Genomic DNA, 23,327 nt, shown 5'->3' on the forward strand with positions numbered 1-23,327 from the left:
GCTGATCAGGAAAACATTTTAAAAAAATAGATTTTTTTCTATCACAGGAAATAGAAAAAATATTCCATTCACAAAAGCAGCAAAAATTATAATACACTGAGGAAGAAATCCTACTCCTGGACTCTATTCCAAGGACTGGCAAATTGGGGCTGGCAGGCCATTCTGTCCTGCGGTCTGTTTTGTATGGCTTTGGACTGTGAGCTAAGAATGGTTTTTACATTTTTATAGGGTTGTAAAAGAAGAAGAAGAATATGCAACTAAGACCATTTAAAGCCCACAAAGCCTAAAATATTTACTATCTGGTCCTTTAGAGAAAGAGTTTCCATAGAAGTAAAAGCACCAGTATATAAAAATATATGTGCATGGGTGTTTATTGCAGCATGCTTTAAATGGCAGAAAAATGGAAATAAAGTAGATACTATAAACTAGAAAATAATAGAAAATATTGTGATAAAACCATTCTGTAGACTATCATGGACACAAAATCCTGGATGCAGTGTAAAACAGCATTCTATATATATATGAAAAGTTACATCCATAATATTTGCTTTATTATATATATCATTATATATATAATGATTATATATATAATTATATATATATTATATATTATTATATATATACATAATCATTATATATATATATATATATATATATATATATATATATATATATATATAATGATTATTTTCATCTCTCCTTTTTAAAAACAAGCCACTCCATCTCCCAGATAAGTATGTGAATGTTAATATAATTATATTGACATGGAGAAAGAATTTTTGAATGCTAGATTAAGGGGCATGAACATTTTTGTTTGGTGATGAGGAAACCTCAGAGGCTCCTGAGTGGGAGTGCGGGGATATTAATCTTTTTAATGTAATCTTTACTACTTATTACCCAGAATTCTAGCATAAAGGTGGCCAACTTCCTATTGGTAGACTGTTGCCAAATGCGCTTTTCCCCTCCCCACCAAACCCTTCTGTTTGGTGGGTTTCTCTTGTTTGGACTCGGCATTCTTGGATTCTTCTGTAGCATTTGAAGAGCTTTGCGGCTTTGGCAGCACCTTGAGTCAAAGCTGACTCTGATCTCACTCCTCTGAAACCCACCCTCTCCTTCCAGGGCAATAGCAGGAAGGTATTACTGCCACTGTCTTCTTGAGCCCACCTAGGGAGTCACCACCACTCCCTGGTTAGCGGCTGTTAGGGCAGAGGCATCCCCGATTCAGCTCTGCCCCTGAGGATACGGCATCTGGCCTCCTAGGTTTGGACCCCTTATGCCTCCTCTGTTCTGGGAGTTAAAGGTTTTGTTTTTGTTATTTCATTGGGGACGAGGTGAAGCTAAATTCTCATGATTTTTCTTTTTGACACCCCCCTATTTTTATAGGAATACATTGTTTCATAACCTTAAATATTAACCTGGTCTTGCTTTAGATGATTGGTGCAGACAATTAATAAACTTTACATCTTTGATGTTCCTTGTCTGTTAAATTAGGTACATCACCCATTTCTGTAGCCATTCCTTAATTATTTGCTTTTGTTTTACAACAGAAGGGAGTACCCTCAAGGACCCTAGTATCTGCTAATGAGTTGCTAGATACTACATTCCAATAATTTGTAGGAGGTTTTCTAGACTCCAAAATCATCTCAACATGTGTTAATAAGTTATTTTGCATAACACAATCAAAATTTAAAAATATTTAGGCATCATTAATGATGTCTTCAATAAAGATTAAATGAATGAAATCAGTCTTTACCTCATTACAAAGCTCACATTTTCAGCAGTAAAGTCGTGAGGCATGTGGTCTGGTAGCAGGTTTAAGCATCTATATACAGAAGTCATTCATTTATGGAGTGGCTGTAGGACCCCTGACCTGGAATCATCATGCCCAGCCCTGACCCACATATGTTGTAGTGAGACCTGTGCATGTGACCGAGGCTTCCTTGGGTATTTTCCTTGGGGCAGAGTTATGGTGAGGCATGACTCCTAATGATAATTGCAAATCCAAAGAGCAGACAATCCAATCTTATGCAAGGCAACTTTTAAAGATTAGAGAAAAGCAACTTCCTAGGATTCTTCTAAACAGCTTGAGAGAAAACAAGTGACAGACTGGGAGACAACACCTGCTACACATCCCAAGACCAAGGCCAATATCCAGAGGGCAGAGGAGCTCCTCCAAAGCGTAAGAGAAAGTCAACCACCCAATGGACAAAGGCTCTGAGACACTCGATCCCACCATCTGTCAGGGAAATGCAAAATAAGACAATAATGAAATACTACTTTTTTTTTCTAACTCTCCAACTGGCAAAACCTAAAATGACTAATATTATTATGTATGAGCAAGGATGCAGGGGAACAGGTGCTGTCACACACTGATGGGAATACATACTAATGAAACGTTTGGGAAGGGAACTGGGGAGTGAGCAGAAAAATTAAAAATATACATCCATTGTCATTCTCCCCAGTTCTACTTCTAGGCATCTCAGAGAAACACTCATTTGTAGACAAAAAAAAAAAATGCTTGCATGGTTTGTGATAGAAAAAAATTGGGGAGAAATGAAATGTCTGTTACAAGAGAGTAATTAAATAAATCATGGTTTATTCATACTTAAAAATAGCCCCACTAAAATCGGTGAGTGATAGACCCATAATCCCTGTTAAAAGAGGAAAGCAAAGTGCAGAATAAGTTGTACATTATGGTTCCATTTATGCAACAACAAGGTATCTTTGTATACGTCTGCTGCCTGTCTACCATCTATGTAAGTAAGTATGTATGTATGTATGTATGTATGTAAAAATTCATGCATGCATCTATTGTCCATAGGCCAATTATCTATCTATCCATCTACAAAAGCACAGAAGGGGTGGAAGGACATGCACTGAATTGTGGGGAGTGGTTACTCCCCTCTAGAGAGCGGTCATGGTTGGTCCTGGGGAAGAGGAGATGAAGAGGGGCTCTTACACTTTAATATGCATATAAGGCAGCATTTGAACACTCTGCAGAGGTATCACACATGAATTACTTGAACAATTAACAAGGGACAAAAACTAACCCTCCACTGATTCCATCTCTTTCTAAACTCCAGACTAGGGGAGACCCTAGGAAGATAGGCTTGCCCTTCCTGGACTGACTTAGCCCTTTCCCACCTCCCAGTCAGACACAGGCCTGCCTCTCCCAGCCACGAGCTGCCTGCTTGCCGCACAAGTCGGTGCTTTTTGGCAGGTTATTCTGGTATCTGATGAGAACAGCTCGGGCGAGTTATTTCTGAAATACCCGCGTGAAACTTGCCACGGATGTACATTACTCTGGCGATGAGATTAGAAAGCATCAGCTGCCTCCCGGAAACCTGCAATGACTCTCCCAGGAGTGGAAGGCGTTTTATTTTAAGGCATTTCATTAAACAAAATGGGCGTTGGGAAAATTGGTTCTTTGAAAGAGATTCAACTTAGAACCTCAGGTTATGCCACATTCCTCAATAAATCCCAAATAAGTCCCGTGTGAAAAATAGAATAATAAAAAGAAAACTACAAGAAAAATTAGGAAAGCATTAGATAGGAGGCTGTAAACAGCCCATCATTATTATTGCTTCAATAACAAGTACAAAAGCAATGGAGAAAGTCATAGAGAAAATATCAATGGATTTGACAATATCAAAAATAATAAAATAGAACACTGCCTGTTAGAAGGCACTTTACAGAGACTAGTGGGTGAAAGAGAGGGGCAGTGGCCAGGTGCTTCATTGAGAACATGGGAATAAAGAAACTGATGTCACTTAAGATTGCTGAACCAACAAAAACCTTCGCTCAGCTCTCCAGGAGATAAAGCCAGAGGACACACGATGCCTGTCATTGGGCCTGCCCTCCCCATCTGCTTTGAGAAAGAGAAACCCCTCCTGTCGCATTCTCCCTGACCACAGCATCTGGGCCAGAGGCTGGTCCTGACCAAAACAGCACATCCTTAGGCAGTTGTTGTCTTTAAGGTCTAAAAAGAGTAATGGGCCGGGACCGGTTTGGCTCAATGGATAGAGCGTCGGCTTGGGGACTGAAGGGTCCCGGGTTCGATTCCGGTCAAGGGCATGTACCTTGGTTGCGGACACATCCCCAGTAGGGGGTGTGCAAGAGGCAGCTGATCGATGACTCTCTCTCATGGATGTTTCTAGCTATCTCTCTCCCCTCCTCTCTGTACAAAATCAATAAAATATATTTAAAAAAAATAAAAAAAATAAATAAAAAGAGTAATGGCATCAGTCAAGTTCTTTTTCTCATAGCATAGAGCTAAGAAATATCTAGCATGATAGCCTTGGGACCAGAACGTTCGAAGGTGCTTTGAGGTTCCAATCGGGGTCAGAGCAGGCCCTGAGCAAGCTTGGTCTGTGGTCAGCAGGGCTGCAGAGTAGACACGTGCTGAGCTACGAGAGGCCGTGCGGGAGGCGTGGGTGAGTGTCAGGCTCTGGAGCAACCCTGGTTCCTGAAGCCCCTTCCCCCCAGGTGCTGGCTCTGGTTCCCATGCCATCTTGGAGGGGGTCTCCGATCTTATTATTATATCTTGATGAGGTTATCACCATCACCACACATGCATCCTGGGTCTGAGCTGGCTCACTGGTCTCTATTTCTGATAATCAGAATATTACCAAACTAAAAGTAATTGTTTCTGTTACCCAAAACACTATCAACACAACGTGGTTCATTTTGAGGGGATATATGTGCAGTTTAGTAGATAGAAGCCTAATGTAAGTGTCATTTTGTCTTGTCTGGTGAAACAGGTATTGTGCAGGGAGGGGCTGGTCTGTCTGAAAGCTGGCTATGATTGCTGTAAGTGTTTGCTGCAGTGGGCAGTGGGCGCCTGGTGGGCTTTCGCTGTGATCTTGGGAATCCAGCTCTCAAAACCCTTTGCTTCTCTTTGTTTTGATTCCCGTTGTACTTGGACATGCCTACTTACTAACCTTCCAATGACTAATCCACCTTGTTCCCTGGGAGAAGATGGCCTGGATGGAGGCAGTGTAAGAGTTCTTGTCTATAAAAGAGCCTCCCCCATGGTCTATTTAAAAATTGCTCTCTGGTTTATAGTAGAGTTGATTGACATGCATCAGTCTTTCTGAACCCAGCCAGCCAAAGCCAGATCCTGGATCCTGGTTCCTTCATTAAGTTAGGACCACCCTGTCAGGACTCTTGGGAGGCAGCCATCCATCTTTTTGTGCTGACATTCCAACCAAATGTTCTTCCTTGTTGAGTACATGACAATTATTAGTGTTACCCATTGTCAGTTAATATACTTTGCAGCCCTCAGCTTGCTCAAATCATTTTTTTTTGTCTGATCCCAAGATGACAGCAATGCATTCAATCAATTCCATGAAGACATCAGTCATACTGGCATGGCTGCCATTCAGATAACCACATGTCTTGGAATTTCAACTTTCCAAAATGTTACAGAAGGGACCTTAAGAAACAGCTTTGCTCTTTTGGTCCCTAGATGTCCTGAGTCAGCTCAGAAAGTTGCCTAGCTCTCCTGCTTTTAAAGGTCCCTAGAATCTCTCTCCATTTAATTATGCTTTATTTGGGCAAAATGTCTTTTTATATAAGCAACTATCTTTTTCTTCCTTTTTAAGTCTCTGTAAAGATGAATCGCAAGTTATTGGTTCCTCTGTGTGACATAATCAATAGCCGGTTCTCCCACAGCAATGCTTCTTTAACAGGGACCAGTTCCTGATGACCAGTGGCAATGGCACGAGTGGAAATGGTCTCTCCAAGTCCCTTTTCTTGGTCCAGTGTGGCCAGGGCTCTTTCTCGGGAGAGAGAATTTTTCTTCCTGTTGGCGCCTCTCTCCTCTTTGTGGCTAGTCTCCATCACTCAGCGCCTCAAATCTTCCTCAGTCTTGATAGCCTAATGTTGGGTGAACAAATCTACTATTTTATACAGTGTTTCTTTATGTATTAGAAATTCAACCTGTTTTAAATTTACATCATGATTTTTATTAGACTGTAGTTGGTTTGTTAGAGTTCCAGGTATGAAGTTTCATGTTTTTTTTTTTTGTTTTTTTTTAATTTAAAAAAAATTGATTTCAGAGAGGAAGGGAGAGGGAGAGGGAGAGAGAGAGAAACATCCAGGGTGAGAAAGAATCATGGTTCGACTGTCTCCTGCACACTCCACAACAGGGAATTGAACCTTGATCTCCTAGTTCATAGGTTGACGCTCAGCCACTGAGCCACACTGGCCGGGTTTTCATGGGTGTTGTGAGATCTTCCCAATCATAATTTCCCTGCATTTTCTGTTCTTGTTAGCATGGAGTTTTGCCTTTATATATCACTCCAGCAGGTGTGCCTGAGCTTAAAAAATAGTTTTCATTTCCCCATTCACAGCTTTCTTTTTTCCCAGGACAAATCACTCTGTTATCTAACTGAAATCTTCTTTATAGATTTCTCATTTCAGGCACCAGGTAACTTTCTGAAGTCTGTAGTGTACATGGTGGCTTTCTGCCTAGCTTTTTTTTAACCTTTGGAGAAAGATACCTCTTGGGTTCATTAAAAATCTTGTTCCGTTTAACTGCAGGTGGGCTAAGCCATGGCTGAGGAGCAGGCACAGGCTCTAGGCCCAGTCAGGTGGAGGTTTCCTTTCCCTGGGTGCAGGGACGGCATCAGAGATGGTCACATGACTAACGCCACGCCAATCACTCCTCCCTGGAGGGTCTTCTACCAGCACTGTTGGGGAAAATCCCTTTTACTAGAATTTTGAATTCTACAGACCTTGCTGCTTGGTGCTTCCGAGGCCACCCTGCCACTATCTGCAGAGAGGCTAGCAGAGAACAGAGACCCGTAGAACTGAGAGACGGAAGGAGGAGGAGGAGAAGGGGATGGGAGGGGAGGGTTCAGGGAGAAGGTGGGAAGAAGAGGGAGAAGAAGGAGAAGCCTGCCTTTGAAGCCAACCATACTCCTAGGACTTCCTGGTTACACGAGACAATCAATTCCCTTTTATGCTTACAGCCAGCCATCCCAGCCAATACAAATTGAGCCCTAGTTAATGGCACTTTTGCTAAGTATAATTAAAAAAATCAAACTAAATACTCCAATACACAATCAGAACTTAAAATGAGCATGGTGAATTGCTTAAAAAATGCAAAAATCTACTAGGAAACTTTTAAATTGTCACTTTTGCTGCTTTTTTCTGTATCATCTCCCTTCTGTAGAGTTACCGAGGAGATGCAATGTAGGCCCAGAGCTGCTGGGCAGAGGGGATGAGGGTATCTTGACTTTTGCATTTCCTGTTGTTGAGATACAATAGTTTTCACTTTGCGGTAACATTTTTGTTTTATGGCCCCTTGTGATGTCATGCCTGCCCTTCCTCAGCCTTCCTCCAGCTCTTACCTGTGGTGGTTTTGGTACTTAAGCATAAATACTTCTTTACACCCACTCCTATCAAACCTCATCTAGGTTTGCATTAGAATTCTCCCATGTTTTCTGAAGCATCAGTGAACCCACTCAGTTGGAATTGTACACAACCTGAAAATACAACTCTTCCTTTTCCCAAACCTTTAAAAATGATAGTAGAAACCCATGTGGGTCACAGGACCCTACAGGCTCCTGGGAGCCCACAGCACCTCTCTCTGCAAACTAGAAAAGGTGCTCTTTGGTGCCCCCAGGGGAAAGTGATGCTGAGCCCGTGCACCTGGAATGGGAAGCCGGGCAGGCTGGGTCTCAGACCTCACTCACCACCACAACTGAGTCCAGGAAACACGTTACAAAGACCCCTTTAATCTTCCTGGACTATGTGTGCATGAGCTTGGGTCTAGTATGAGCCTGTTGGGCAGACAGATCCTGTAGGATAAAGGCAAAGTAAACTCAGAAGAAAATGTCAACGTTAAATGAATCTGAGTTGTGGAGATGATTTATTGTATTTAAAAGTTTTGGAATTGGACAGAAATAAATTTTAATTACAGCTTGGCCACTTGGTAGGTCACCTAACTGAAATACCATTTATTAAAAATCTGCAAAATAATACCATATTTCATAGACTCTAGATGGCATCAGCTGTAAGACAGGATCATCTTCATTGCAGAGGTTTTTATAATGTAAACATTTAAGATCAGAACATGAAAAAATAGCCAAGTGGGGTGTAACCTGATTTGAGGTGTTGTGACTGTAGGACTGTAAGGTGATGCCCCTTATAGGCAATGTCTTTTTCTGGGGGGATTATGGGCCATAACACATGTTGAGTTCTTGCCACAGCTTGGAGTCAGTGCTCAATGAATGGTGGAGGCTGTTGTTGACGTGGTTGTTATTTGGAGCTGGTGACAAATAGTAACAAAAGAATACAGGTCTTCACAATCTCGTAACATGCCCCGGCTGCTGTCTTGCCCAGCTCTGGGAGAAGACACTAGAAGCTGACGTGCACCGGGTCTAGAAGTAAACCTCGGAGGAATATTAAAGTATAACAATTCACAAAACTGAAAAACAGTCCTCTTTGTTCTGAGAATGGAGACCCAGATCCGATTTCCCCAAATCCCGAATGTACGGGAGAAACCTTTTGAAAAGGAGTATTGTTTCAAAGGTGGGTTGGGATCCTTCTCTGAATTTGGAGCTGGAGAAAGAAAGCGTTCAGAATGCCTTGTGAGCCTGCCCAGTGTTGGTCGTTCTTCTCACGTCTCACTGACAGTTTCTTCCAGGACATTTCCTGCAATTTTGGAACTGGCTGTTGATTGGCTCCCTAGTGAAAACCCTTCTGTGCAGCAGCCTGTGACGTCAGTTCTCATTTAGGCCTGGACGGTCTATGGAGGACGGAGACCTGCCAAGAGGTGTCAGTCAAAGCCTCTCACCTGCCTCCAAAGCAGCTGGTTCCTGGACTGGTTCGGGAGTGGGCCTCACGCCAGGGAGAGCCACTCATTGTCCTTTATTGCTGCCAGTGGGAGAACGCTGATGTAGAAACACAGACGCCAGAATCCCCATGAGTGAAAATGGCCTGGTTTGTGCCACCACCTCCGAAGCGGTCTCTTTCTTTCCCCACAGTCTGGGCTTGACATCATTTTTAGAGACATGATAAATGGAAGCAGGGTGTATGTGAACATGGTCAAACACAGCCCTCAGGATGAAAAGCTCCTGTGTACAGAGCTGGTAAGCAAACACAAGGGAAATGACTCTCCGATGGACACAAATTTTCTATGACTTTTTTATTCTTCCGTTCCTGATTTAAACTTGTTTCAGCATCAGGATTGATCTAATAATCTACAGAGAGGGCCAAAAAAGGAGTTTGTGGCAAATGTTTATCTATCTAGTTTGGGGTAGTGTGGTTTAAGAAAAACAAATAATATGGAAGTGTCAGGGATTTTTGAGAATGAAACGCCAAGTGGCAGCTCCAGATCACAATGTCAGAGAAAAGCCAAATGGCCCGAGAAGACGGGGCCACCCGACCTTACCCAGGTGGGCCAGCTGACCTGCAGTTCGCACACACGGCTCTCATTTCCTCTCCGCAGGTCAATTCCAAGTGCATGCCACAGGGGCGGGTGTGGCGCAGTCTGGAGCGAAGCCGAGTCTTCATTTTGCGCATATAATGGTCTGTGGTGAGGGCTCCCGCCTCCTCCCCCTGGGAGCCACTGAAGAATTCACTGGGGACTGGACTTAATTTCACTTGATTTAATTTCTCCCTATGAAGAAATTAAAGATGTATGTCGCAGGAACATCATACATCTCCTGAGAGCAGCTTTCCTCAAGGTTACTTTGAACAGTTTAAATATGTGTGTGGATTCCACCTTATGCCTTCTCACTCTTAACCTTGCGTCTGAGAGGCGGTGGTGGCGGGCTGCTCCCTGTAGACAAGCACCAGGAGGGGCTGGTGCAGTTCTGGGCTTGAGTGGCAGCGATCCGCTCCCCTGGACCTCTCCGGATCCTGAGCACACTTGAAAGAGGATGGTGTTAGTCTGCTACTGGCATGAAAGGAAGTGATAGTGATGATGACTTGATGGGCACCACCGAACCAGCTCCTTTCTCTCAGTGGTGAATCTCAACATTGTTGGTCTCCAGAGAAAACAAAGGTTTGCTCACCCAGGGCTTCTGCTGGCATATTTGCAATCACAGATTCCTTTATGGGAGGTCTCCCCGCTCCAACGTGCACAGCCGCAGGCAGCCCTGGCTTGCTTAATCCCAAGAACGTGGCGAACGGGATCCATCCACATACGTTATTGCACCAAAATGATGGAGAATTCAGAATTGTGACAACCCAAGGTCCTGAGAGTACAAGGCTAAGTACTTTGGCATAGGCCATGGGGACCTTCCATCATAATCTATGTCATTACTGTTGGAACAGTTTTATTTGGGATTAGAGAGGTAGATATATTTTAAGAGCAAAACCTTATACTACTTTGTGTGGAGGAGCAATTTATAAAAGGGCTTTCCTTCTTGTCTCCCAGGAATGTAAACAGACCATTGGGTCCTTTGAGTCACATGATGTTGACAAGTCCTGGGATCCATGGAGGCCTGCTCCCCTGCCCATCCTCCCGGCCACCAGCCAGGTGGGTCAGCTGCCCTGCTGCCGGACTGGCTGCTCCTCGGCCAGGCGTCTGCTTTCCTGCCCCCCATTTTTTTTTCATGCAATTTCAGGGGTATGGGGTCCAGGCCAAGGAAGGAACTTTAAATAGGGTTTTAAGAGAAACTAACCATACTAAAGGTTACCAACATTTTAAAACTTTTTTTTTTTGATACAGAGATATATATGTGCTTTTATATAAATGCATTAAATAACCAGATCGAATGCCAAGTCTAATAACGACCGTAATTGAGAAGTACGGACGAGTATAAAGGACATTTTACCATGTTGGCCAACTGTGCTGTGAAATGGAAATGTCTGTGCTGGTGGCAGGTGCTGCTAGTGCTACTGTGGCCTGCTACCTACATTCATCGCTGAGGTAGTACTAAGCCGCAGGCAGAGGGTAGCAAAAGAAGGTGCATTTCCCCCCACTCCTCCTCCCCGGTCCAAGACCCTGGACTTTAGGTTAAGAATCTCTGAGGCTCTAGCAATTCTCTGCCTGGAGCTGGGCCTGGCGCAGGGTCTGGCTGCCTGAGCCCTTCCCATGCAGGCCAATGAAGAGGACATAGATCCCCCTCCCCCCTTAACGCAACTGAAACAACCCGAGGCTATCATGCTTTTCAGTATCCTGTAGCAAAAGCCAAAAGGGCCATTCAGAGTGGCTTTTGTCCCTCCGAAGGAGGAAGGTGGGGACAATGGGGCTCAGGGAGTCCTCTGTGAACAGGTTGGTACCTGCTGTCTTCCCTCCCGCGGGGATCCCCTCTGTGAAGCTGCCCCGCCTGGGAGATGGATCTCCGTGTGTGTCTGCTGGCTTGGAATGAAAGACTCATTCTCCTCTTGCTGTCTGTCACAAAGGTCTGTGACATGCTTTTGTTGAATTTGCCTCTGGCTTTAACCTCACCTTTCCCGAGATGCACGCCTAGCCTAAACGGGGGAGACCTGCTCAGCAGCCTGCATCCTGGGAAGGCACGCTGGCTCAGTTTTGCTTCTCATCCTTCCCCTGGCTCACTGGCTGGTGCTGAAAAATGAGCATCGGTGCCCAAAATATAAGCATAAGCTTTGGAGGCGTGACAGTGTTTCCCAGCACCTTAAAGCACCAATTGTCACTGCACCCCTGTGGTGATGGCCGGCAGAGCTGATGCCTAAACCACCAGGGAAAAGGTCACTTTCTCACTGGGATGCTAGAGCTCAGGACTGCATGGGAGAGGTGAGGAGGGGGGTGAAAAGCTCAATTTCCAGATAAAAGGAACTGCTTTTCCTGATGGACGAGGGGAGGAGGAGAGACTTGCAAGGAAAGGCACTCTGAGCACTGCCTTGGCCTGGCGTTCCTGAACCAGGCCATGGCTTTGGAGGCACGCGCCTTGACCTGACTGCCACCAGGAAAATGGTCCGTGAGAGAGCCTCACAGAAGATTGTCCACTTACCGATTTTACTTCTCGTTTCATTTATATTTTCTCCCAGGGCCTTTGCTTCAGAAAATCTGGAGAAAAAGAAATGAGATTTTAAGTTTTTCCTCTTCATCTTAAATTACGATTTAAAAATAATAGATTTCTGAGAGATCTCTAAAATAGTATATCTAATACTTTATTAAAAGACACAAAAGAAATATAATAGGTTTAAAATAGAGATAAATTTTGTATTATCACTGATGTCATGAATTTTTACTCCTCTACCCAGCATAGAATTTTCATTCTCATATTCACTAATTCATGACTTTCAGTTTCTAGTGTTTATGATGCAGGGGGACCAGAATTAAACATGACTGTAAGCTTTCTGTACTATGTATGCTCTACAGTATCAGGACCCCATAATCACAAAGAACACATACTTAATGTAATTTAAATAACTTTTCCTCTGATTATAAAGTCATATACCAGAGGTCAGCAAACTATGGGTGGTCATGAGACAAATCCAGCCCCCACCTGTTTCTGTAAAAGAAGCTGTATTGGAACACAGCCACATCCACATCTACATAGTGTCTGTGGCTGCTTTCCTGCTAAAATAGCTAATTGAGTGGATTGAACAGAGGCCATATGGCTGCAGAGCTGAGAATATTTATTATCTGACCCTTGACAGAAGAAGTTTGCTGACTTCTGTTATAGAAGATGTTAAACCACATTTTGAAATTTTAAAAACAAGAAAAAAAAATCTCTAATAATTTTCCACCTAGAAATAAGCACATTTTGAGATCTTTCCAGTCTTTTTTTCTAGCCAGTGTTTTATAGAGTTAAGACTATGTTGTATACATGGTTCTGTGCTTTGATTTTTTTCACTTAGCACTATAGCATGCCTTTCCCCATGTCTTTAGAAACTTCTCCATTGTCTTTGATGGCTGTCTACTGGTCCACCAGGTGGTTGTGTTGATGTTTGCTTAATGATTCCCTGTCGCCCAACAAATACCTATGAGACCCCCAGGGAGAGCAGCTGGAGAGGTGGTGGAGGAAGGACAAGGCCTATATGAGAAACTTGCAGCCCAGGACCTTATAGAATGTTTGTTGCTTTCCCATCTTCTCCTTTCTGCCATGAAATTTAAGAGGCAACTGAAAGTCTATGAAAACAAATACCTAATATATGGCTACAGTAAAACCTTGTGCTACTGTGGGCAATAGTGGCCCTGCCCTTAGAGGACTAGGGATGGGCCTGTCCATCAGGAAAGCTCATGTACAAGGCAGGACTGCCCTGGGTTTAATGGGTGCATAGGAGCTTTAAGAAACTTTTTTATTATGGAAATTTCCAAATATGCAGAAAATAGAACAACAGAATGAACCCTCACATACCCACCAACATAGGCCATTAATTGTCAACATTTGGCTAGTTTGATTTTAATTATCTCCTGTCTCCCCATCCTCTCCCCACCTCTCAAATCTTTCTGCATCCTAGTAAGACCCACATTATTTCACACACAGCTGCTTAGTTGCAAGGTTTTTGTTAGAGGAAGTGGGGTGAGGAGAGCATTTCAGACAGGGGAACAACATAAACGAAGGCCAGAGAGCTCTGTGCTTGACAAAAAGAAGTGTGAATTATGTCACTGCTATTTTCCGAGTCTGTCTCCTTGGCCTGCGACTGCAGATGGGAATTTCCAGGGAAGGGGACAACATTTTCCCTTCATGTTAGGTTTCTTGGGACTCCACCCCTGGATCCCTCACCGAGGGTATTCAGGCTCATCATAGACTATTCACGTCCTCTCTTGAGTGAGGGCCTGTCGCCTCCAGGAGAGAAGTGCAGTTCCTTCTGATGCCATTTAGATTGGATTTCATTCAACAACCATCCATGTCACATGTGCTGGGCTCTGTGGGCTCGCACTGGCTGTGTCTGCTGAGCAGCATCATCTCAGGTTTGGTCCAGGCCATTCAGAGGTGAGGACTGTCTTCATGCTTTAGTTTCTGCTAAGTGGGGAGACTAGGACTGCTCCATGGCCACCCTGTCCATGTCCAGTACCTAGGCTCTCATAGGATTTGACAGCCCTTTGTTGCTTAGTGAAAGATTCCTTGTTCTGTCAGTTCTGTTGAGTCTGGAAGCATACAACAATGAGAATGCAAGAGCAAGGCTGAGGACCTGCTGGAATTCATGTCAGCACTGGAGGGCAGAAGGTGGAGACACAACAGCAGGAGCCTGCAGGGAGAACAGGCCACTACGGCAGCACTGTTCACAGAAGCCTGATGGGCCTGGGTGAGGCCCCCCACACCGCACCACCACCTTGGCAGTGCACAACAAAGGGAGACATTTAGTGCGGTGGTTCACACTCTCCAAAGAGCCGCCCAGGACTGGCAGACACAGTGTTGGGTGGGGGTGCCTTGAGCAGGCTCAGAAGGGTTTGCCTACTGCAGAGGTGTGGGCTGAGGGCTGTCCGTCCTCATGAGACTGGTTTCCTTTACCCTGCAGCTGTCACCGCTCCAGGCCACCCCGCCCATGAATGTTGCTGATTCCTGGTTGTCAAGACAAACTCTTTCCTAAGGAAGCCCAGCCCTGGGGGAGAAGAGGGAGAATCTGAAGGGGACGGGGATGAGCAGGGAAATGAGGCGAACTGAAGAGCTGAGAAGAGGGTGACCCCGGTCTGCCACTCCCTGTTCTTCCTGGCCCGCCAATGCCCCTCCATACCACAGCCTGTCCCCTTCCTCCTGTCTGGAGCTGAGTTCTGCTCATCCAGACTGTGCTAGGAGGAGCCCTCCATTGCCCACCTTCTAACAAACCCACATTCCCATTAGTGACTTGCCCAGGGAGCCAACCTGCGACCAAGGTGAGGAACCTGTGCTTACCTTCCCCAGGGCTGTGCACCCAGACAATAGATATCCCAAGCTGCTGCTCACTGCTGAGGAGGTGTGGCCCGCAGGGGAGGCATGGCCCCCGGGGGAGGCGTGGTCCCACACCTGGCTCTGCTCCAGGGCAATGAGAACCACAGACAGTTTCCTGAAGAGGAGGGGACTGCCCACTCTTTCGATGAGAGGTGAACACTGACAGGTTTCTGTGCGTATATGATGTCTATTGGTTTATGATTAACATACTATTTATTGATAAGAAGCACATTACACCAAAGTCTACTTACAAATACACAGTTTATTGATGATATGCAACATTATTGGGTAAGAGTGGGCAGGTCGGGTAATGAGTGCCAATTGCCCTGGATTCTGGGCACACCTTGTTGCTGCCTGGGGCAAATTGCTGTCTACCAATCAATGTGCTCTCTCACATCAGTGTTTCTCAGTCTCTCCCTCTCCCTTCCACTCTCTTAGGATTCCATCTCTTGGATTACTTTTTTAAGCTCCCATTCGATATCAACCGACACTTGTCCTGTGGAATACTGAGGGATGCATGAGTTGATCTTGCTGGTGTTGCACGTTGTTGGAGGATTTGCAGGAACAGGGGTATTTTTTATTAGAATTTGAGGTGGGGATGTTTCAGTCCAAATACACCCATCAGTGGCAAGGGATGAAAATGCCCATCTGTATGAGAACTTTTAGACCAAACTGGTCCCTGGAAGTGAACTTCATTATCTTGTCACACCATTCCGGAACGGCTCCTTGGTGATTGACATTTTCCAATGTTGGTCTTGTGCTTGTCTGCTCAGTGTTGTTTGCTATTCTGTATCCTTCATTGTAGGCAACTGGATTAGTTGTTTGTATTTTGCTTTCGCTTGTTGTCAGTCATCATGTTGTCTGAACTAGCACCAATAGCAGGTCCTCTGTTTTTTCCCAAAAATCCTAACTGCAACTTGAGGACATGTTGCTTCATCTCCAACACGAGAAGCCATTGCAATGCCTGGCTGCATTTTGCGTGCTCTTCTGTTGACAAGTACTTTGTTTGCAGATGTCCATCCAACTGACATGCTGTTGCTGGCAGCTGTTTCATGCATGACCTGCTGTCGCATGCAAGGACCAGGAGGCCAAGTGAGATATTGTGCTGTTAGGTCTCCTTTGTTGCATTTTTAAAAACCAACTTGCTTATGTTTCTGAATGAATAGCTGAATGTAATGCTGTTGTTTGCAGCATTGCATTCAGCTATTCATTCAGAAATGTGCCATTCCACAGCTCATATGCGCACAACCAGAGCATTGACAGATTGATGAATCCTCTAATAGATCAATATCCATGGGCACTTGCTGCAACTGCTCAAAACAGTATAAGCAAACTGGTTTTTAACAACGCAACAAAGGCGACCTAACATCACAATACCGCACTTGGCCGCCTGGTCCTTGCATGCGACAGCAGGTCATGCATGAAACAGCTGCCAGCAACAGCGTGTCAGTTGGATGGACATATGCAAACAAAGTACTTGTCAACAGAGGAGCACACAAAATGCAACCAGGCATTGCAATGGCTTCTCGTGTTGGAGATGAAGCAACATGTCCTCAAGCTGGAGTTAGGATTTTTTGAAAAAATGGAGCACCTGCTATTGGTGCTAGTTCAGACAACGTGCAGACCTGCCGGTTGCATTTTCTCTGTTGTTGAGAGTTAGATGTCCATGCTGTGGAACCATGAATACACCTGCTGGAAACAGAGGCAGTGTTCCTTCGTGTGCATTCCCTGCTGCGGTATGGTAGTTGATAGTCCGAGTCCTCAAACACCTGGATTGTGCTTGTGAGATTATTAGCGATAGTCATTGTGTTGTCATGTGTCATGACTTCTTTGACTTGAACGTGGAAAAGCTTAAAGTCAAGTCTTTTGGGTCCCCAATTGTTATTGATGAGATGTTGCCAGTCATGAGGGGAAAAGTGGCCGTGGAACCGATGGAAGTCCAGGTATCCCCCACAGGTGCCGAATCCGTAGTACTGGGTGTCTCACTCCAGAGTTGTTGATTTTCTTATGGAGGTGGTTATTGTAGATAGATTTTGTGATGACTCTGTCACCCACCCACCCAATTTCCTGAGGAAGTGCTCACTCCATCAAACCCTGCATATTGCTGCCCAATGGGCTACCACCACCTGCAGCCATTGCACTAGATTCCAAATTTGAAGACACTATTGATCATCCACTCATATTTGTTTGCTGGGATTGATTTCTGATCCCGCAGTTTTGGCTGTCTGCTCTGTTGTTGCTGTTTTCAAAGATAGAGTCTTTGTCTACCATTGACGGAGACTGGATCTAAAGTCTTGGTCTTTTGTGTCCTTTTGTCAGTGTTTTCACTGGTGCCGTCTTGACTGACTTTTCTATCAGAGCAAAGGGCTCGGGAATCCGTTTTTTGACCTGGAATACAGCTTTTCCAAGGTTTCCACCTGGTGATGTTGTCGTCTGTGAGCTTCTTCTGAAACTCAGTGCCTGCGTGGTTGTAAGTTAGACATGGATTATCACAGCTGTTAAGGAGTTGATTATATACCTGTCATGCTCTTTGGCAACCATGTCTGCTCTATTAACCAGCTCTCCTTTACCAAGACCATTAAGTGGTCCAAGATATTTGTATCCAGAAACAACAGGCCCTCTGGTGCTTTCTTGTTTTTGCCTCAAGATGAAAAAAAAACAAAAACAGCAAGTGCATTTCCAACCAATCTGGAATATGAGCAACAAAATACATGACTACTTGACTCATCAAAGTCAACATTAAGCTCATCACATGCAGTGCAAGCAAATGGAGTATCCCACTGCAATTTATGAATCTGGCTAAGTTTTGTAGATGGGTTTTGAGTAAATCCAGAAACTGATATAACTTTTAGAAAACACTGTTCAAAATCTGATACACCATGAGTGAAACAAATATCCAATTTTTGATTCATCATTTCCCAATTTTTACATGGAATCATCATTTGTGTCAAATTCAAATGTTGAGAAATTTAGAAACATACAGAGAGGAGAAATCCAACAATTCTGGCTCCCTTGATGTCTCAATCTCAAATGAAGTTTGAACATGTTTTAACAGGCTTATATTCTCTGCAGAAGGGGCAGATCTTTTCTTAGCCTCCACCCTTTTAACATTAAACTCACGTGTGACATCACACTCATTGGCCTTTGCTCAGGCAAAGAACTCTTTGATCTCTGTTTTTGTGGTCTTCCCAAAGCCATGATCGAGTTGGCAGACAAGTTCAAATTTGAATATTTGATCTTCCAATGGCCGTTGATGTTTGAATGTTATTGAATATCCATCCTTGACCGCACACTTGTTAGTATTTGAAGTCACAATCACTGGTGTCAGATCAATCTGTTGAGAGGACTTGCACTTTTGGTCAATACAAACAGGACTTCCATCAAGATTGACCTTTGCAGACTCAACAACCTTGGCAGTCATTTTTCCTTCTTCCTACCAGATGGTCATCTTGTTGATGCAATCATTGAATGGAAAATTTTCGTTGGTTCAATTAACACACCCATAAAATGGAGCAGCATGCGAGATGGCTTTTGCAATGTTTGTCTTTCCAGTCATTGCAGTAGTACCAACAGCCTGATAGTGTTTCTTTTCCCAAACTTTTTTTTGACATCAGCCATACAACATACTTCTAGCATATGCAGGATCATATCCATTTAGTTCAAACATTTTGTATATCCAATTGGTCTTAAGATCAGTTGATAGTTCATTACGCAAAATGCAACCAGACATTGCAATGGCTTCTCGTGTTGGAGATGAAGCAACATGTCCTCAAGCTGGAGTTAGGATTTTTTGAAAAAATAATAATCACTGGCTGTTTTTGTCAAACTCATGATTCTTACATGCATTCTTCAATGCAGATTTAATCTGGCTCCTGGATATTCCAGTTGCATTGTAGCTCAGAAAAGATTCCTGGCTCTCTTGAATCCATTGTTTTTCTGAGGTGATACTGAATCAGCCTCTGAACAAGTCCCATATATTTTGACGTTGCTCCTGTAGAAGGGATCAGATTCAGCTTTGTCTGGGTCAGTTTGTAGAGAATCTGAAAACTTGACTTGATTGTTGATGATCGGGAGAACAATTAGTCATTTGTATTCCTGCAAATTAAGAACAGCACCTTTATCCTCTCGACCGTAGTCCACGCCCATTTGAAACTCTGACTGGGTCTCAGGAAGAAGATATGTGGGAATGTATTGTCTCAAATCTGATTGGTCCATTAAATTTGGTCTTAGTAATTGCCATCCAGTCTGGAATTTGAGGCTCAATTGTCTGATAAAGCTGTTTTATCAACTTACTGTGAATTTGACTCAGGTAGCATCCAATAATACTCTTCATAGCATATGTAGATGAAAAATTTTAGTTCCTTTTTCAAATTGTACAAAATAGAGCAGTTTAGATTTTACAGTCTTCTTCCACTCATTAACAAATTCCTGCTGAATTTTACCTTCAATCATTAGCTGTGGTTGCTCAATTTGATCCAAGTCCATATCAGAATCTGACAGCAATTTCCATTCTTGGTTCATAATCCAATCCACAAATTTGTCTTGTACTCCAGGAAGGTGAGAGTCCAAATCACTTGGAATACAGATAATAACCTCATAAAGTGAGGCCACAGATCAAGTGTCTGTGAGCATATGATTACAAGTGTCAGAACGGTGGTGTTTATATACTTGCATATTGAGGTCATATTCTCGTTCTCACGGTAACTCTCGTGAGATGTGGATGGACTTTGGTCAGTGTTCACATCTCACATAGAGAGGGGGCAAATCCCGGCCTCTGAGTCAGGCTGACTCACTCTTTCGATGGCTGGCATCACAGAGAAGCCAATGTTCAAGGCCACTCAGCCTCCACGGCCTCTGTGGTCATGTTCCCTGTCATGTCAGCTGGAGCAGTTTCTTTAGGTCAGTGGGGCAAATATGTCGTTGGAAGGCAAGGGACTCCTATGACATTTTCCCCAGTCTTTTTGTCTCGAGTAGTGAACTTAATATATTGATTACTTGTAGAGTGAATATTTAATTTCTTCCCCATCAGAGAGGAAGAGAGAAGACTGGGCCTGTATCTATGTCATTGCCTTCTCTGTAGACTTGTCTCTGACACAGTACCTCAGCTGTTTCTGCTATATTGCAGTGAGGATGAACCTTTCATTTCCTTTACATGTTTTAAATACCAATATTCTTCTCTTTCATCTCATTTCTGAATCAGGATGGCTGCCTTCTCTTGTCTCCTGTTAAGAAATCCCAACCCTGGCTCTCAGAAGCCTGTTGCTGTATCCTCCTACTTCTAGAGAGACACAGCATGGCCCCCGCAGTTTTCTGGACTGCCAAGGTTTCCCAGAGTCAATTTCAAATGGTCATTCCTGGGCAAAGAGTGCTTTTGAGTATCATTTTTGAAGCTAGCACTGTTTTCAAAACTGCAGGGAGGCCGAGAAGAGTCTAATCTGCTCTCTGTTCTCAGTTTATCATTCTAGTTCAGGAGACAGGTGTAAATATAAAAAGCAAGTGGAAAATAATTAAGTTAAAAATGAAGTCTAATGGGAACCATGGAACTCCTATGTGTCATGGCTGTTATTTCCAGATGATGCCATGACATTTGTTGTGTTTAGGTGCTGTGTCTGGAGGATCCAGCTGAGTAAAGGGGCACTTTTCTTGGATTAGTTCACAGAAGCAAGGACTTCTTTCCTGCTGCAGTTAATCTCCTCGTTTATTTCTTCTTTTGATATTTACTAGTGCTTTGTGAGTTAGGGATTCCATTTGTATGAAAGATCTGCCACGGAGGAGTTGGCTGTGTGGGTGCCTGGGCACTGGCGCTTCCTGGTATGGGTTCCAGCCTCTCCTCACATCCTGCCCTGTGAGGATCAACGGGTCATGCCTGAAATGCAATGATTTTCAGTTGCAATTGTCTTTAAAAATCGGCCTAAGAACCAGCCCACATGCTCTGATTCAACGAGGGCAAACCTCCTACTAACGTGCTGACATCTTCTTTCTCTTGTCCCAGGCAGGCTTTCCCCAGACTGGAGGCCAGAGCTGGGAGAGGCTAGAGGCCCCCTGTGAAGGCAGCAAAGGGTGCAGGTAAGAAGGGGAATAGAACCCTTCTATCAAGCAACACAGATGTGTGTTCCATCGATCGTCCCCTCCTGCAACGCTAAAGCAACTCTTACACTCCTGGGAACTGAGGGAATCACTGGGGATCCCTACATTTGGGCTTAGAACTAATTACCATGGGCTGGAGAGGCTGAGCTGGCCCAAGGCATGGTGTGGGGGCTGTTAGTCCTGAGTCCCTCTTTAGTGGACTTGGCCAACGTGGTGTCACAACACCAGAACCACTGAAGGACAGTTACTTGCTATGAGAAGTAGGAATAAACAGGCAAGCCACGCCTCTAGGTCCTGGCTACTGAGGACTATTAGAAAGGAGAGAGTAGGCAGTCTGTCGAGTCAGGAAACAGTGATTTAATAGCATCCTGAGCAAGCTGGTGCACGTCTGTGTTGTGAGGACTGGCCTCCCAGAAAGGTTGCACAGGATGCTCCTGCCACTAGAGGGAATGGGAGCATCATGTGGACTGGAGGGGATCAGGCCACCCCTATTAGCACCTGTGGGCCTTATTTTGATGTCTGCTGTGGGAACACTGGTCCACAGCTCTATGTTTTCATACATAAACATTTCCTTTTAGTCCCCTGCCTTAAGGAGTTATGAGCACATCATATCCAACAATTGAATAGGCTTCATAATGCAGACAAAAGCTCCCATCCTGAGAAAGGGGTAGGTCTGAGGTTAAACTCCCAGTAACAAATATTCCTTTAATGATGGTTATTACAGTAACATTAAGCAGATGTGACATTTAAGAAAAATGTGGGCAGGTCTCCCAACTTTTCATTTGAGTTGAAAAGACTGATTTAGTGCTGGGAAAACCTCTTTTCAGAGGGAAGCTTTGCATGAGTCTCATTGATTCCCTTGCTCGATGGCCTCTGGGATGATGGGACCACCAGCATTACCAGCCCATCCTGCATGACTTAGAGAGTTGGAAACCTCCTGGGCATCCAATCCAAAGCACATTTGTCACTCTGGTTGTCAGAACTCTACTGAGCTGGAGGTTAGTGAGCTCTGTATTAGGAGGTTTCCAAAGACCACATGCTTATCTCTGCCACCCCCCTCCCCCGCCTCACCCCCCCACTGTACTCAAACTCAAGGGTACAAATCAGGACCAGGAAACAGGCCAATTCTAGAATCAGAAAGATGCAGTAGCATGTTCTTCCCCAGCCAGTGCTTCTTCAGCTTGAGTGTGCTAGAGAATCACTTGGAACTGGTTTAGCCTGTGGAGGTGTTGAGATCCACCTCAGAGGCTCCAGCTCTCAGGGTCTCTGGACACTGCCTGCTAGAGCCTTTAAGCAAATGGATGTCGGGGCTCTATCTGAGTGAGAATAGGTGGAGAGGCTGGCCAAGGCCTTGGTCGTTTTTACAAGCTCCGTGGTCACTTTGATATGGAGCCAGGGAAATGAGGAACTGGCAGGGGCTATGACGTCTCAGGCAGGGACACAGCTAAGGGCTCGTTGGAAGACGTTATTGGATAAAACAGCAGTCGTCTAGCTTGACATGCTTATCTTCAGACAAACAAGGCATCCTGCTTCAACAGGGCCACTGACTGCTAAAATTCCATGGCCCGTGGCATGGAGAAAGATGGGGACCCCTGAGTTCAGGTGCCTAAATTCGTGTGGCCGGGGGCGTGTGCATTTTTTAAGGGAGAGGGCTTCAGACTTTATTAGTTTCACTTCCTTTCCCCAACACTTACTATTTTATTCATTCATTCATTCATTCATTCATTCATGTCCCAGAGTCTTGGTTCTGTTCTGCTCCCCCCGACGGGTAACCGTTCTATGGTTTAAGTACGCTAAAATGTATCTTTTTGTTTGACTATTTTTGTTTTGCCTGCACATATTTATATTTTACATAAATTGCGTGTTTTTAGGGCTCCCTTGTTAGCATGTGTACATTTACCCATGGTTCCCACCTGCTGCATCGAGCCATGGCAACCCTCCCGTTTCACCTCTCTTCTTCCCCAGGATGGATGCCCAGGAGGTTTCCAACCCTGTCTGGCCACAAACAGCTGCTGTGGGCTTCCTCATATATGTCTCCTGAACCGTGAGAGTTAAACCTGGATGTGGAATTGCTGGGTCACGGGACTAAGAGGGCTGCAGGGTGCTCCAGTCGATTGTTCCTGGTTCCACTCCGATCATAGTCACTGTGTTCCCAGTGATCTAAGATCCCACCAAACCCCCACCAAGTGGAAAAGCTGTCGGTTAATAGCGGAAGCTGGCTCTCATGGCCATTGCTGTTCCTTCCTCTCTTCCCAGTCTGCCTTCTCTCCCCCTCCCGTGGCAGCTGTGCTAACCCTTCATCGACATCCTCCAGGCTCTTATTCTACATGGACTTGCACAGAGAAAGCAGCGGGTACTTTCAGTTTTCTCCCTCTGCTTCTAAGTATGGCAATGTCAGCCGCATCTTATTTTATTATTCTGTTCAGGGCTCCTTCCCGGCTC

The 23,327-nt window shown here is 44.5% G+C and overlaps 1 protein-coding gene across 1 annotated transcript in view; it reads right to left on the reverse strand.

Moving 5' to 3' along the window:
• Positions 1-23,327, reverse strand: part of KIF6 (kinesin family member 6) — a 354,123-nt gene that overhangs the window by 54,913 nt on the left and 275,883 nt on the right. The window contains exon 15 of the mRNA XM_084890084.1: positions 11,931-11,986. Coding sequence (XP_084746210.1) covers positions 11,931-11,986 — 56 coding nt within the window. The remainder of the gene's footprint in view (positions 1-11,930; positions 11,987-23,327) is intronic.

Source organism: Pipistrellus hanaki (genome assembly GCF_964339955.1).
Source record: "Pipistrellus hanaki genome assembly, chromosome: 7".
NCBI lineage: Eukaryota > Metazoa > Chordata > Mammalia > Chiroptera > Vespertilionidae > Pipistrellus > Pipistrellus hanaki.